Source organism: Ammospiza caudacuta, chromosome 28, assembly GCF_027887145.1.
Source record: "Ammospiza caudacuta isolate bAmmCau1 chromosome 28, bAmmCau1.pri, whole genome shotgun sequence".
In the NCBI taxonomy this organism is placed as follows: domain Eukaryota; kingdom Metazoa; phylum Chordata; class Aves; order Passeriformes; family Passerellidae; genus Ammospiza; species Ammospiza caudacuta.
Window position 1 is genome coordinate 3,684,632 of NC_080620.1, and position 15,138 is coordinate 3,699,769.

At 57.3% G+C, this 15,138-nt stretch overlaps 1 protein-coding gene across 1 annotated transcript; it reads right to left on the bottom strand.

Moving 5' to 3' along the window:
* Positions 1-12,279: 12,279 nt before the first annotated feature.
* On the bottom strand, positions 12,280-14,045 carry C2CD4C (C2 calcium dependent domain containing 4C). The gene has a single exon (XM_058821215.1). The coding sequence runs from the start codon at positions 14,040-14,042 to the stop codon at positions 12,783-12,785; it is 1,260 nt and encodes a 419-aa protein (XP_058677198.1). The 5' UTR covers positions 14,043-14,045; the 3' UTR covers positions 12,280-12,782.
* Between the last annotated feature and the right edge of the window lie 1,093 nt (positions 14,046-15,138).

Below are 15,138 nucleotides of genomic sequence, written 5' to 3' on the forward strand. Positions count from 1 at the left end.
ACATCCTATTTTTTTTTTTATTATTTTTTTATATTTAATAATTTTATTACAGTGGCTTCAATCCACTGGCGAAGAAGGGAAGGGGGGGAGAACGTGGGGGAATAAAAAATGCTGGATGAAAAGGGCATGTTCCCGTGGCTGGGCTTATTTGCTGTCATTCTTTTTCTCTTATTAGCCAGCGCTGTTTTCCAACATGCTCAAAGTCCAGGAGCTCACTAACGAGATCCCAGCTCTGTCTGCTGTGGGGGAACAGCCCAGGCAGCCGTGCTGGAGCCACACAAATGTCTGTGGGGCCAAGGTGGGCATGGGGAACACCACAGAGCTGTGCTGACATCCTCATCCCCATGTCCCATGCTGTGGGATTGGCCCTGCCATCCCTCACTGTAGGAACATTAATTTTCACTAGTACAAATACAAATCCTATAGCATTTCCACACAGCTTATATGAATCATTACATTACCATGGTGTGTTACATTTTAAACCCTAAAAACTCCTCTTTGGGCCCCTTCTGCCAAGCTGTAGGGTCTGCTCTGACCCTTGGGCCTGTCTGCAAGCAGAGGGTGTTGTTCCATCAAAAAGAGATTACCACACCATTGTTTTCCAGTCGTTCAGTAATTAAAGTATCTCAGACCTTGCTTTCATTTCAGTCTCACTCATAGTTTCCATATTCTCAAAATCTTCTGCCAGGCAATCATATTTATAAGGCTTTCCTGTTTCATCTTCCCCAGCACAGCAAAGCCACAAAGGGACCTCAGCCACCCCCGAGCAGCTCTTGGGGACACTGGGTTGGTGCACAAGGAAAACCCAGGGAGTGCCAGGCAGAGTCCCCAGAGCCCTGCCAGGGAAATGGGCTCGAGCTCAGGGATGCCAGCACCAGGATCTGTCTGTCCTGTGCCATCCTCACACAGAGTGGTGGCACTTTGGGAGGGTGGTGGCACTTGGGGAGGGTGGTGGCACTTGGAGGATGGTGGCACTTGGAGGGTGGTGGCATTTGATGAGGATGGTGGCATTTGGTGAGGGTGGTGGCACTTAGAGGGTGGTGGCACTTGGAGGGTGGTGGCATTTGGTAAGGGTGGTGGCACTTGGGGAGAGTGGTGGCACTTGGAGGGTGGTGGCATTTGGTAAGGGTGGTGGCACTTGGGGAGGGTGGTGGCACTTGGAGGGTGGTGGCACTTGGGGAGGGTGATGGCATTTGATGAGGATGGTGGCACTTGGAGGGTGGTGGCACTTGGGGAGGGTGGTGACATTTGGGGAGGGTGGTGGCATTTGGAGGGTGGTGGCATTGGAGGAGGATGGTGGCATTTGGAGGGTGGTGGCATTTGGTAAGGGTGGTGGCACTCGGTGAGGGTGGTGGCACTCAGGGAGGGAGGTGACACATGGGAAGGGTGGTGGCATTTGGGGAGGGTGGTGGCACTTGGTTATGGCAGTGGCACTCAGTGAGGGTGGTGTCACTCAGGGAGGTTGGTGGCACTTGGAGAGTGGTGGCACTCGGAGAGTGGTGGCATTTGGGGAGGGTGGTGGCACTTTGGGAGGCTGGTGGCCCTTGGAGGGTGGTGGCTGCTCCGGGTGCCAGCACCATGAACTCTCCTCCTTTCCTCTCACCAGCCTCAATCTCCTCTGCTGTGACCAGCGCAGTGTGTGAACGTCCCCATCTGCCACCACAGGATTGTTTAGCCCAAACCCTGCCGTGAAAACAGCCAAAATCTTCTCTGTTTAGCTCAGGATGTGTTTCAGCTTTTGTGCAACGGGCGTTAAAAATATCCCAGAAACGGCATGGGCCGAGAAAAATCCTCTTTGCTCGCCCTGCATTGCTCAGCTGGGCTTGCCAAGAAGGAAGAAATCCCCTCTGCTCCTGGCACCGTCCCGCGCTGTGGCAGGCAAACACACACAACCGAGCCACAGACCTATTAGTCACCAGAAAATGTTCTTTTCCTCTCCTGATTTGTTTCCCTTGAAGCTTGATGTTTTCCTCTCCTGCTGCCCGGGCCTCGCTAGGCTGCAATTAAAGCCAGGAATCAAAGCGGCGTGGTGCAATTAAAGGGATGCGGGATGCCCCGGGGCTCATGCACATCCCTGCCTGTCCCGGGGAGCTGTGACAGTGCCAGGGGGCAGGACAGGCTCAACTGTGAAGATTTTCCATCGTTTACAGCGTCATCAGCAGCTCTGGCACCTGGAGGATGAGCTGAGATGCATTCGCTCCCCAAAGGAGATGAATTTTCCTGGCTGTGAGAGTGGTAAACACACGGAGCAGCTCACGGTGGGGAGGAGACGCTGAGATTGAATCTCCATCGTGCCAGGGGAGGCTGTGCCCATCCCTGCACTGAGTGATGCTCACTGTGCCCTTCCCTGGGGTTTTCCTTGGGGACAGCCCTGAGGATGCAGATCCCACACCCAGAACCCAGACCCATCCTGCTGGTTCTTGTCCCGGTGCCAGCTCAGTGGACAGCCAGGCCATTGCTGTCCTGCCCCTGGCCAGGGAATAACAAACCAGTCCTGCCCCTGGCCAGGGAATAACAAACCATGAGATGTAACATAAACTGTTCAGTGCAATATAAAATCTACCCAGTGCAAATCTCTAATCACCCAGTGCAAAACAATAATTAATAAACAATTTAGTGCAATACAGCACTGCTCCTGGCTGGGATGAGTGGGCTGGATGGAGGCCAGGATGCGAGCTCTGGGCAGTGCCTGGGCAGGAGCATTGTCAGTGCCCAGTGAGCTGTGACAGCACCCAGTGGGCAGTGCCTGGGCACAGCATGGCATGGGTGATGTGGGAGGGTCACACCACCAGAGTGCTGGGCCCAGGGCAGGGCAGGGAGCAGCTCCAGCAGCAACAAATCCACTGGCACAACAGGACAGGACCAGGTGGTTCCACCAGCACCAGCACCAAATCCATCACCATAGCAGCTGGGGCAGGACCAGCTCATTCCACCAGCATCAAATCCACTGCCAGATCAGCTGGGGAAGGATCAAGTGTCTCCACCAGCACCAAATCCACTAGCACAGCAGCTGGGGCAGGGCAGGACCAGCTGATTCCATCAACACCAAATCCACTGAGACAGCAGCTAGGCCAGGACCAGGTGGCTCCGCCAACACCAAATCCACTGCCACAGCTGATTCCACCAGCACCAAATTTACTGCCAGAGCAGCTGGGGCAGGACCAGCTGGTTCCATCAGCACCAAATCCACTGCCACAATAGCTGGGGAAGGACCAGACAGTTCCATCAGCAGCAAATCCACTGCCACAGCAGGACAAGACCAGAGCTGGCTCCACCAGCAACAAATCCACTGGCACAGCAACTGGGCCAGGGCAGGACAAATCAGCTCGACCAGCCCCAAATCCACTGCCACAGCTGATTCCACCAGCCCCAAATCCACTGCCATAGCAGCTGAGGAAGGACCCAGTGGTTCCACCAGCCCCAAATCCACTGCCAGAGCAGCTGGGGTAGGACAGGACCAGAGCTGGTGCCCATGTGGGAAGCGCTGGGGAGCAGGAGTTGCCCCCAGAGCAGGGTTGAGCCCACCAGAGACAAACCCCCTGCCCTCCCCTGTGCCATAAACACCAGCACCCCATCGCAGCTCATCTCCCCACTGCTGGCAGCGCCGCCCCACGCAGAGGCTGCCCCAGCTCTGGAAAAATAGATAGCAACAAGTGAGCGCGGGCAGCAGAAGTGGCAAAGCATATGGTAGGTGCTGGAGTTTATTCCTGTCGGCGAGTGTCAGCAGCGACAGACGGCTGGGGGCGGCGGAGAGAGAGCAGAGGGATCGGGAGGCACCCGTGCCACACCACGCCAGGGACACGGCGAGGGTTGGGACCCTGCCACCACCCCTGCCACCCCCTGACGGTGCCACCCGCGCTGCGATGCTCGCCTGGGCTGTCTGAGCCCCCTGCTGCCCCCCAAACCCGTGATGCATCCATACAAACCTGGGAGCCCCATCTGAATGTCACCTGCCTGGTGTGGGGTGTGGAAAATATTTTATGGTTGGCTTTTTGCAAACATTCAAATGAATATTGTATGTGTTGTGTTACTAAGTGATGCTGTGTTAATTCCCGTAAGTAGTGTGGTAAATGTACTTCTAGGTTATATCTTTTTAAAGAAAGGACTTGCAGCCACAGGACACCTGAATCTTTCGGAGAAAGGGAATTTATTGCTCCATTATCAGAAGAAATGAACTTCTTCCCACCTGGAAGGTGCTGTCAGGATTCAGAGGAAGAAGCTGACGCTGACCAGACAGAATCCTGTGTTTGAATGGAATTTATGCATCATGTATGAGCTGTATGACTATGCAAGAGGTTATTGCTTTTAAGGGCTAATCCTCTGTTAACTGTGTCCTTTTTTGGGTTTATTTTGTCCAGAAAAAGGCAGCCAGACTGTCTGTAACTCTTTGTTTTTATTGTCTCATATTGTCCTAATTCAAATTGTCCAAAAAATATTACTCTAATTGTATTGCTATTTTTCTAACCATTTTATTACTATTAAATTTTTTAAATTTTAAAAACAACTGATTGGCATTTTTAACATGCATCATATATGAGCTGTATGAATATGCAACGGGCTGTTGTTCTTAAGGGTTAATCCTCTGTTAACTGTGTCCTTTTTCGAGCTTATTTTGCCCAGAAAAATGTACCTGGATTGTCTGTAACTCTTTGTTTTTATTGTCTCATATTGTCCTAATGAAAATTGTCGAAATCATTATTACTCTAACTATATTTTATATATTTGATATATTTGATATATAAAATATATTTTATATATTTTATATATTATATCTAACCATTTTATTACTATTAAATTTTTACAGTTTTCAAAACAAGTGGTTGGCGTTGTTCACATGGGGGAACACCTGGGGAACACCTGCCTGCTCTCTGCTCCCGGGCTCTGCCAGCTGTGCCCCTTCAGCCCAACCTGGCCCTGTGACACTTGGGGACATCCATGGAATTGTCCTGGTGGCCAGAGCCACTCTCTCCACGGCCGCCTCTTCCGGGAGTGGGGCGGGCAGGGAGCCAGCAGCAGTGGGAGGGAACAGATTGCCCGCAAAAAAGCGCCTCGGCTCCCAAACGGCGCGGAGCAGGATCTCCCCAGGGTTTGTGCCTTGTTTGTCTGAGCCCCCTCAGAGGCTCTGGGGCTGTTTAGGGATTTTTCATTATGATGTGGGGCTGGGAAAGGTGAGGGCACCTTGAGGATCCCATCCTGCCCAGGATGGGCAGGGAACAGCCCTGGCAAGCACTGCAGGCATTGTGCATCCTGCCCTGGCACAAGTGAGGCAAACGCTAGCCCAGCAGCAGCTCACCTTTGGCTGATTGCAGTGTTCTCACCTTGATAAGATTAGCAATTAGCAATTACAGAAACCTCCTGCCACAATTGGTCTGGGTCAGGAGCCGTGAGAGGGAAATTGGACACGGAAGCGCAAATGGGGATTAATTATAACCTGGCAATGGACAGCTTGGAGAGTTTAAATCTGTGTTTTTATGGATTTCTCAGTGCAACCTCTGGGTGTGAAGGGTGCCAAGGGCTTCACCTCAGCAAAGATGTGCTCAGTGCTGTCCAGGCCATACAGAGGTGGGACAGGGATGTCACAGTGGTCCAGATTGCATTGCAAGATGTTTTCTATTACCATCTGTAGGGCAGATTATCTTTTGTCAGGTGGGCAGTTTGCTTTATCTCTCTCTTTTTGAGTGACCAGAATCACTCCTCCCTCGGGAGGGGACATCTGCTGATAACAGCTATTGAATGTCATTGCATGACTGATAAGAACTACAGCATCCCATTGGGAGATGTGAGCCCAGAGGGAGGAGCCAAGCATTCCTGCCTGGATATAATCTGGAGATTCTGGAACACCAGCCAAGCATTCCTGCCTGGATATAATCTGGAGATTCTGGAACACCAACCAAGCATTCCTGCCTGGATATAATCTGGAGATTCTGGAACACCAGCCAAGCATTACTGCCTGGATATAATCTGGAGATTCTGGAACACCAACCAAGCATTCCTGCCTGGGTATAATCTGGAGATTCTGGAACACCAACCAAGCATTCCTGCCTGGGTATAATCTGGAGATTCTGGAACACCAGCACGGCTTCTCCACTGGATTCCCCAGAGGAAAAGCAGCTGTCTCTTCTTCCACTGGATCTTCAGAGGAAGAATACACCTTTCTCCAGGATCCCTGCTCCAGCAGAACCAGCCCTGACACTGCAGGAGGGCTGCAGCCACAATTCCAGTGGGACTGCTGCCAACACCCTGACCCACAGGGTGTCAGGTTGTGTTCTGACTCTGTCAGTGTTGTTCTAGTTTACTGCATTGTTTATTTTATCCTCTTTTTTTTAATTTTTCCTGTTAAAGAACTGTTATTTCCTGCTCCCATATTTTTGCCTGAGAACCCCTTAATTTAAAATTTACAGCAATTCAGAGGGGCAGGGAGGGTTTACATTCTCCATTTCAGGGGAGGCTCCTGCCTTCCTTAGCAGACTCCTGTCTTTCCAAACCAAGACACAGAGGACAGGCCTGAGCTGGATCCCAGTGCGAGGCATGGGTGAGTGTTGCTGGAGATCCCTGCCCTCTCTGCTCCCGCCTGGCAGCCGCCGTTGTTATCTCATTGCCATGGCAATGCCAGCCCAGTTATCACTGCATGGACACAGTGCTTCTGCCAGGCAGGAGCGGTGCCAGGCCAGGCTGGAGCCCCCTCCCACCACAGCCCCCCCCCACAGCATGGGGAGCAGGGTTAACACACCCCCAAATCTCTGGGGATGCGCAGATGGACATGTCCCCTTACCCCAGAGGTGAGATCGGGGTGGGAAGCACAGAGAGGAGATTCTGCACCTGGAGCATCTCCCAGCCCTGCCCTGCTGTGTCCAGCCAGGTGCCTCCCACCTCATCAGGACCTCTGTCACAGACATCCTTTATGGAAAATCCTTTCCTTAGGATTTGTCCTCCTGAGAAGCTGAAAGGCCTCAGGAACAAAATGTAAACAATGGTTATCTGCTGCTGTGGAATGCAACAGGTGCATCTGTGATTGTCCCATGTTTGTTTCTAATTAATGGCCAATCACAGTCAGCTGGCTTGGGCTCTCCTTTGTTATCATTCCTTTCTATTCTTAGCTAGCATTCTGATGAAATCCTTTCTTCTATTCTTTTAGTATAGTTTTAATGTAATATCTATCATAAAATAATAAATCAAGCCTTCTGAAACACAGAGTCAGATCCTCATATCTTCCTCAATCTGAAAACCCCTGTGAACACCGTCACAGCCCCTCTGTGCCCCACAGCCCCTCTGTGCCCCACAGCCCCCCTGGGCTGGCACCAGCCCCTGGCCCCCAAAGCCACCTAGATCAGCACCCGGCTGCACTGATATTGAAGTGTTTGCCAGCAGCTGCTGGTGTTTAACAAATCCTCCTGTCCAGTTATTTATGCTGTTTTTTCTCCCTCCCACCTGGGCTTTCTTGGTGCTTTGGCAATTTTGCAAATATTTTAAAGGCAGAATTTCAGAGTCCACCAGGCAGCTAGCGAGGAGCAGGTCACCAGAGAGGGTGAGGAGAGGCAGGGAAGATCTGTTGTATTGCACTAAATACACAGATTCTTGCAAAGATCCTCCACTCTGCTGCTCTCACCCTCATCCATCCCTGCACGCTCCCTGCACTCTCCCACTGCAGCTCCTCATGTTCTGTACACCCACCTTACCCCATCCCCAATTCAAAGCTGGATCCAGGGGCTTGAATTAATGATGAGGGGGAGACCAAAGTGCCATTTCCCATCCTCTGGTTGCCTTTTCTTGGTTATGAAGGCACAATCTGGGCCCAGATCCCTGTTGGATTGGCAGCCTCAAAGCAGGAGAGCAAAGTGCAGATGGAAAAGCAGAATAGAGGGAGCATGAGCTGGGGTTTCACCTGGCTGCTCTTTACCTGGGCACCCCTGACCCCAGGGGCTGCGTCGTGCAGTGGGGATGTGTCACCCTCTTCCTCAGAGGGTGCCTTGTCTTTTTCCTCCCAGCTCAGGAGCTTCTCTCTCAAAGCAGGAGAGCAAAGTGCAGATGGAAAAGCAGCACAGAGGGAGCATTGCTGGGGCTGACAGTGCTGGGCAGCTGCTGCCACCGAGCTGCATTTCAGCACAGAGCCAAGTGCCTCGGGGCTCACAAGGAGCTGGGGGACATCTCAGCTCCCGGTGGGCTCTGGGGACCCCAGCCCTGGGGTTTCTGTGTCCCCTGGAGGAGCAGCACAGGCTGCTGGGTGCCGGGGGTAACTCAGAGGTGTCACTCTCCACTGAAGAGACTTCTGCTCTCCCCCTCATCCATCCCTGCACGCTCCCACTGCAGCTCCTCGTGTTCTGTACACCCACCCTGACCCCATCCCCAAACCAAGGCTGGATCCAGGGGCTTGAATTAACAGTGAGGGGGAGACCAAAGTGCCATTTCCGATCCTCTGGTTGCCTCTTCCTCCCCAGATCCCTGTTGGATTGGCAGCCTCAAGGCAGGAGAGCAAAGTGCAGATGGAAAAGCAGCGCAGAGGGAGCATTGCTGGGGCTGACAGTGCTGGGCAGCTGCTGCCACCGAGCTGCATTTCAGCACAGAGCCAAGTGCCTCAGGGCTCACAAGGACCTGGAGGGCATCTCAACCCCCGGTGGGCTCTGGGGAGGTTTGTGTGTCCCCTGGAGGAGCAGCACAGGCTGCTGGGTGCCGGGGGTAATTCAGAAGCGTCACTCTCCACTGAAGAGACTGCGAGATTCGATTAAGTTCTGTTTTCCTCCCAGTAACAGTGGGAGTCTCTGCTCTCCCCTCTCAGGCAGACAAGCTGCCATGGAAGACAAATGCTCTCAATAAAGCGCTGCAGCCGGGGGGAGGCCGGTGCTCCATCCCGGCACCCGCACCGCTCCCGCCGCTTCCCCGCCCCGGTCCCGGTGTCCAGAACCGTGTGGCGGAGTCACCACCGGTACCGAGCTGGCTCCGACCTCAGGACCACCCCCATCCCCGCCTGGAGCCCCCCCCGCCACCGGCCGAGCGTTGCCAAGCAACGGGAAGATGCTTTTCTGACCGAAACGGGAAATCGGCAGCGGAGTCGGGGGTTGGGGGAGGGAAAGGGCTGGGCTGGAGCACGCCAGGCTCCCCCAGCCTCGACAGCACCCAAAAAACCCCCAGAGGAGAAGGCAAAACGGCTCAGCCAAAACTGATCCCCGCACACCTCGGCATTGGGAGCCCCAGAGTGTCCCCAGTGGGACCAGGGTGTCCCCAGCAGGGCCAGGGTGTCCCCAGCAGTGACAATCTCGCTGATCTCCTCGCTGCAGAGCCCTCCTGGCAGCCTCGGCCCTGCAGAACACCCTGGATGAAATTGAACCCCTAATTTGCCCTCCCTCGCTCGCTCGCCAGCCATCACGCCACGGCTAAATGAGCTCCAGGCAATTTTCTCAGAAGTTGAGTCCTCGGCGCTGAGGGAACACAGGGCTAAAAATAGCCGTGGCCTGTGTGTGCCCCTCACCCAGGTGGGGCTCAGTGCCTCTCTCGGGAGATCAGGGCTCCTCCTCGTCCAGCTCTGCCTCAGTTTCCCCGCACAGATTGGGTCACGCATTCCTCAGGACCCCTGTGCAGGGGAAATCTCCCAGGGCTCAGACATCACTTGGTGTGCAGAGCTTCAATTTCACCTGGCTGCTCTTTACCTGGGCACCCCCTGACCCCAGGGGCTGCGTTGTGCAGTGGGGATGTGTCAGACTCTTCCTCACAGGATTCCTCATCCTCTTCCTCCCAGCTCTCAGCATGACCAAGCCCTCCCAGGTCCACCGAGGCACGCACATTTCCTTCCCACGGTGTCTCAATTACAAATTCAGAGTTAAATCTTCCCCCACAAGATGCCCCTCTCTCCACCCCTCTGGCTGCTTCAAGTGTTGGACACTTTCCAGGGATTTTCGTGTGCTCAGGCTGACCCCATCCACTCTGGTTCAGACTAACTTAATCAGCCTCGGTTTTGTTACTGACTGCTGCAGCTTTGGACCTCTAGAAAAAGCATGACTTAAATTATTAGCACCCACCAAGCTGCTTTCAGCAACCCTGTGGGGGCCAGAGGTGAGAAAACAGATCTGTTCCCACCCAGCCTCTGTAGCTACCAAAAAATGACAAATTATCAGAATTGTGGAAATTAGAAAAATGGTATTTAGGTAACAGGCAAACACTCCTCTTTTTCTTCAGCAGCATCTGGCTAGGAACAGATTTGGAAGTGGCAGGTGGGGGAGAAAAGAAAGCAACCTGAATGCTGTCAGCTGGGCAGGGGGAGTGGCAAGAACAAAACCATCACCATTTTCTTCATCTCCAGCGCTGAGGAGGGCTGCAGGGGTCAGGAGGAGGAGGAAGGACACCCACAGAGTGTCACAGCCCTGGCTGTGAGCTGGCAATGCCGTGGTTCAGCACAGCCCTGAGTCCAACCTCAAGCAGGAGCAGCACCTTTCCCCATCTCCCCTCTCACCTCACCCCATGGGGAAGGGTTTCAGAAGCTCCTTGAGCCCCTGGAAAGCTGCTTGGAAAGGGGAGCACACAGGGAGCCATGAAGAATAATGCCAGGAAATATCTTTGGGGAAAGCAGGAGCCAGGACCACACCTGCGTCTGTTTTAGAAACGACTTTATTGCACTAAAAAGAGGAAATCATCTGTAAACAAACATTCCATTCAGGTATTAATATATGGGGGTTTTTTTCACTCCAAAAAAATACATTGTTAAATCCAGCCACAGAAATATCAAAGCAGGGACAACAGAAAACAGCTCCAGCAGCAGAGAGAGACCCATCTGAGCAACAGCCCTGGCTGCCACACCACCAGCCCAGCTCAGAGCAGTGAATGCCAGGGCTCCATGCATGGTCACACACCCAAATCCAGCCCTGGGACAGGCTGGGCTGGGGCAGGACGAGGGTCCCCAACCCCTTGGGTGTCCCTTTGGGGTCAGCCTGGGCTCCTGCTCTCAGCACCCTCCTCCCCAAACCCAAAGGCACACGGTTCTTCTGAGGGGATGTCAGCCCTCACACCTCTCAGAGCACCACAGCCTTCATCCCAGCTCCCACTCCTCCTCTCCCTGCGGCCTTTTCCTCCATCCCAGCAGCTCCAGGGTACCCCCAGCACCCCAGGGAGCACAGGGTGAGGTGTGTGGGGGCTGCCAGCGGGGCAGGGTCCCCTTCCTGCCCCAGAGCTCCTCAGGGGCACAATGGTCACCCCAGAGCCTGCTTGTGACCCCTCTCCCTGTCCCCAGAGCCCTCATCCCAGGGCGTTTTGGGGCTGGGGAACCATCGCTGGTGCTGGGGTGCAGGGAAACCTCAAGTGGGAAACTCCCGGTGAAGGATGGACATGTCAGCTCCTCATGTCCTGCTCCTTTTCAGCCACAAGCTCAGCGAACAGCCACGGTCACCCTGGATCCCCCCACCCCGCCCCGCCATGCAAACAACGGCTCTGCCTCTGTTACCTGGAACGTATTTACAGACAAAATAAAACGCTGCGAAAAAGATCAGCCTCGGGTATAAATAGTCAACACTGAGATCTGCCATCTGCTGCAAAAGGACAAGGAAGGAACACGGACTGTTAACACAGAGGGGACACACACGTGTGTGTGTGTGTGTGTGTGTGTGTGTGTGTGTGTGTGTCCGCGGGAGCGCTGCAAGCCCTGCTCCCCGCACAGAAACATGCAGAGCCCGACACAAAGGGTGACACCACACCGAACAACGACGCAGAGTGTTTGATCCGCCAGCAGGAATGCCCCGGCTGGGCCCTCCCCGCCCTCATTGTCCCCAGGCACTCTGGAGGGTGACACGGTGGCACGGGGAGGGTCGGGAGCACCGAGCTCCAAAGGGAAGCTAAAAGCCAGGCCAGTGCTTTGGGATGGCAGATCCTGCTGGGCACAGGGGCTTGGTGGTCCCACAGGACACATCTCTGCTGCCACTTGGAAGATCCTTTCATAGACAAGGGGGGATGGAGGGTTTTGGAGCCTCACCTGCACTCAGGTGGGGCCGCTCCTGTCACCTCAGCTTTTGTCAGCAGGTACATCTGCTGGGACACTGCCTGTGCCCAGGGCAGGGGTGCCAGCCCCTGGCATCTCCCTCCTGTGGGAAAGGCACAGGCAGCCTCCTGGATTTGGGCAAAACAAACCCCCCAGGCTCCATGAGTAGTTTTCCAGTGGGGTCAGCAGTGGGGACAGTGCTGGGGTGGGCAGGGAGGGCAGCCCAGGAGGCTGCAGGGCTCAGACCAAGCCAACCTTGCAGCCTCACAGGGCTGGGCCGAGCCCAGGAAAGGCTCAAAAGCCACGACCCTGACTCATCCCCCAGGCTGACCGCCCTGGGCCCACTCTCAGGTCACCTCTGCAGTATTTTCTTTGCAGTTTCCAAGAGCAGAAACTTGTCTTTTAAATTAAAGCTGTCACCAAACTACAGGTGCTGGGGCTTTCAGAGGTGGCCCTAAGTGTGCTGCAGAGATTCACCCACCTCCAACCTGCTTGGTGGCAGCTGGAGACCACAGGGAGGGAAGGCTCCAACAGGTGCTTCCATCCTCCCTGGCGGTGGGGAATGGGCTGGAGGCTCCCCATTTTCTGCTGCATCCGGGGCAGGAGCAGGGAGGGAGCAGGGGCAGAGAGGCTGTGGCTGCCGGCTGGAGTTGGCAGAGCCCCATTCCTGGGGACCCCCACACTCTGCACCATTCCTGGGGACCCCCACACTCTGCCACGACCCCGGCCCTCCTCAGGGGGCCCTTCCAAAACCTCCTGCAGCGGGGCTGGGGGACGGTGCCGGCGCCACAGGCGGGAGGGCTCCCTCGGGGCTGGCAGCAGGTACCTACAGGCAGGAGAGCAGGGCGGTGAGCGGCAGCTCCTTCTCCCCCAGCAGCGTGTCCCGCTTAAGGCTGCTGCCCTTGTTGACCACCTTGAGCTTCAGGGACATCTTCCTGGCGTGCCCGGGGCCCAGCCCATCGAAGAAGAAGTCCTCGTTGAAGACGGGGTTGCGGCTGTTCTTGACGATGGTGCTGCGCTGCTTCTGCAGCTTGCCGGGGTTGAGGCACAGCGAGACGCAGCAGTTGATGCTGCGCAGGTCGACCAGGGCATCGTAGAGGTCCTCGGCGGACACGAGGCGCACTCGCAGCCGGGCATTGGAGGGGTCGTACTCAGCGGCCAGGCGGAGGCTCCCGCCCCGGCTCAGCCGCAGGCTGTGCTCCCGGTCCCGGTCCCGGCCCGCGGGCAGCTCCAGGGGCAGCACGGCGGTCGGCGGCTGCTGCGTCCCGGCCGGGGCGCTCCGGGCGCGGCGCTGGGCGCTGGGGCTGGTGTCGGCGGAGCTGTCGTCGGTGCTCAGCGAGCTGTTGCGGGCCACCGAGTGCTTCAGCTTGATCACCTTGGACTGGCTCTCCTGGCTGAAGAGCTTCAGCAGGGACACGGAGCGCGACAGCAGCGGCGAGCCGAAGGGTGAGGACTCGGCCGAGGAGCACGTGTCGCTCTCTCCGCCGCTGAAATACCGGCCCGGATGCATCAGGGCGGCGCCGAGATCCGCCGGTGTCCGGCGGCCGCTGTCGCCGTTGAGCTTGGCTTTGCGCTGGGCGCCGGGCGAGGTGACGGGCGAGGGGCACAGGCTGCTGTGCTCGCTGTGGAACAGGGACTCCTTGCGCCGGGTGTGCGGGCTCTCCATCAGCGTGGCGAAGCCGTACGAGGTCTGAGCCTTGGGCACGTAGGGCAGCGACATGGCCGTCTGTGCCTGCGGGTCCACGTTGGTGCCGCCCTCGGTCCAGTCCTCGGCGGTCTCGATCTGGATGATGTGCCGCCCGCGGGTGCGGGACCGGGAGCGGCCGGACGGGCGCGGGCTGCGCGGGGCTTTGCGCTTGGCCAGGTCCTGCTCCGACACCGAGGCGCCCAGAGCGGCCCCCGCGGGCGCCTCGGAGCCCTCGGCCTCGGCGGGAGCCGCGCTCAGCTTGGGCGGGATGAAGAAGTCGGGGATCTTGTCGGGGGTGAGGACGTTGCTGTAGCGGGATCCCCGCGAGGACTCGTCCGTCCCCGCGCCCCGGGAGCCGCCGTTCTCCGCCACCCCGCGCAGCCGCTCCAGCAGCCACATGTTGCTGCGAGATGTGGGGCTGGAAGAGACCCGAGGGGCACCGCTGTCACCGGGGGCCGGGCACCGGCGGAGGCGGGACGAAGCCGGAAGCACCGGGAGCGACCGGCGGCACCGAGAGACGCGGACCGGGCTGGCGGGTGGGACGGGACAAGCACCGGAGGGACCGGGGGACGCGCCAGCCCGGGGAAGAGCGCGAAGGAAGCGGCCGCGGGGAGCGGGGACCCGGGGGACGGGGATGCGATGGGACGGGGCAGACGCGACGCGACGCCGGGACCGACGGAAGGACCGACCGACCGAGAGGCGCCGCCGCGAGCGGGACGTTGCCGGGAGCCGCCGCACCTGGAGCGGAGCCGCCGCCGCTGCAGCCCGGGCGGGGCGGGAGCGGACGCGCTTTTATACGGCGGCGGTGGCGGCGGCGGCTCCGCTCCCCGTCCGCGCCGTAATCCTCCGAGTGCGGCGCCCCCTCATTTCTGCCCGAGCGGGGCTGGAAACGGGACCGGGACCGGGCAACCGGGACCGGGACTGGGACCCCGACCGAGCGGCACCGGGACCGCAACCAGGGCTGGAAACGGGAACGGGACCGGGACCCGGACCGAGCGGGACCCGGACCGAACGGGACCGGGACTGGGACCCCGACCGAGCGGGACAGAGACCGGGACCCCGACCGAGCCGGACCGGAACCGGGACCGGGACCGAGCGGCACCGGGACTGGCGCCGTGAGCCCCCGGGTGCTGATGCTCGGGAGGTGCAGGAACCCGAGCCCCGGACACCCGGCCGCGTTACCACGGGAGTGTCGGGTTTGGGATGGGGCCAGGAGTGGGATCGGGACGGCAGCAGCCCCGCTCCGCCCCTCCCGGTGCCCCCTCTGGGTGCTGCCTCTCTCCACTCCCTCTTGATCTCCAAGCGCTGAATGAAGCCAGCAGCATCTCGGGGCTGAGTTGTTGCCTCATCGAGTGGTTTAATATTGCCCTGGAGGAGCTGCGGGGGATGGGACAGTGCCACATGTCACACTCCCCCGTGTCGCACAACCCAGCGATGCGGTCGGGGCTGGGGACACCGGGACAAAACATCGGGAGGGTTCACGGAGCATCACAGC

Bases quoted from the DNA above. Each gene is read 5' to 3' on its own strand.
- C2CD4C (XM_058821215.1), bottom strand. From the start codon at position 14,042: ATGTGGCTGCTGGAGCGGCTGCGCGGGGTGGCGGAGAACGGCGGCTCC.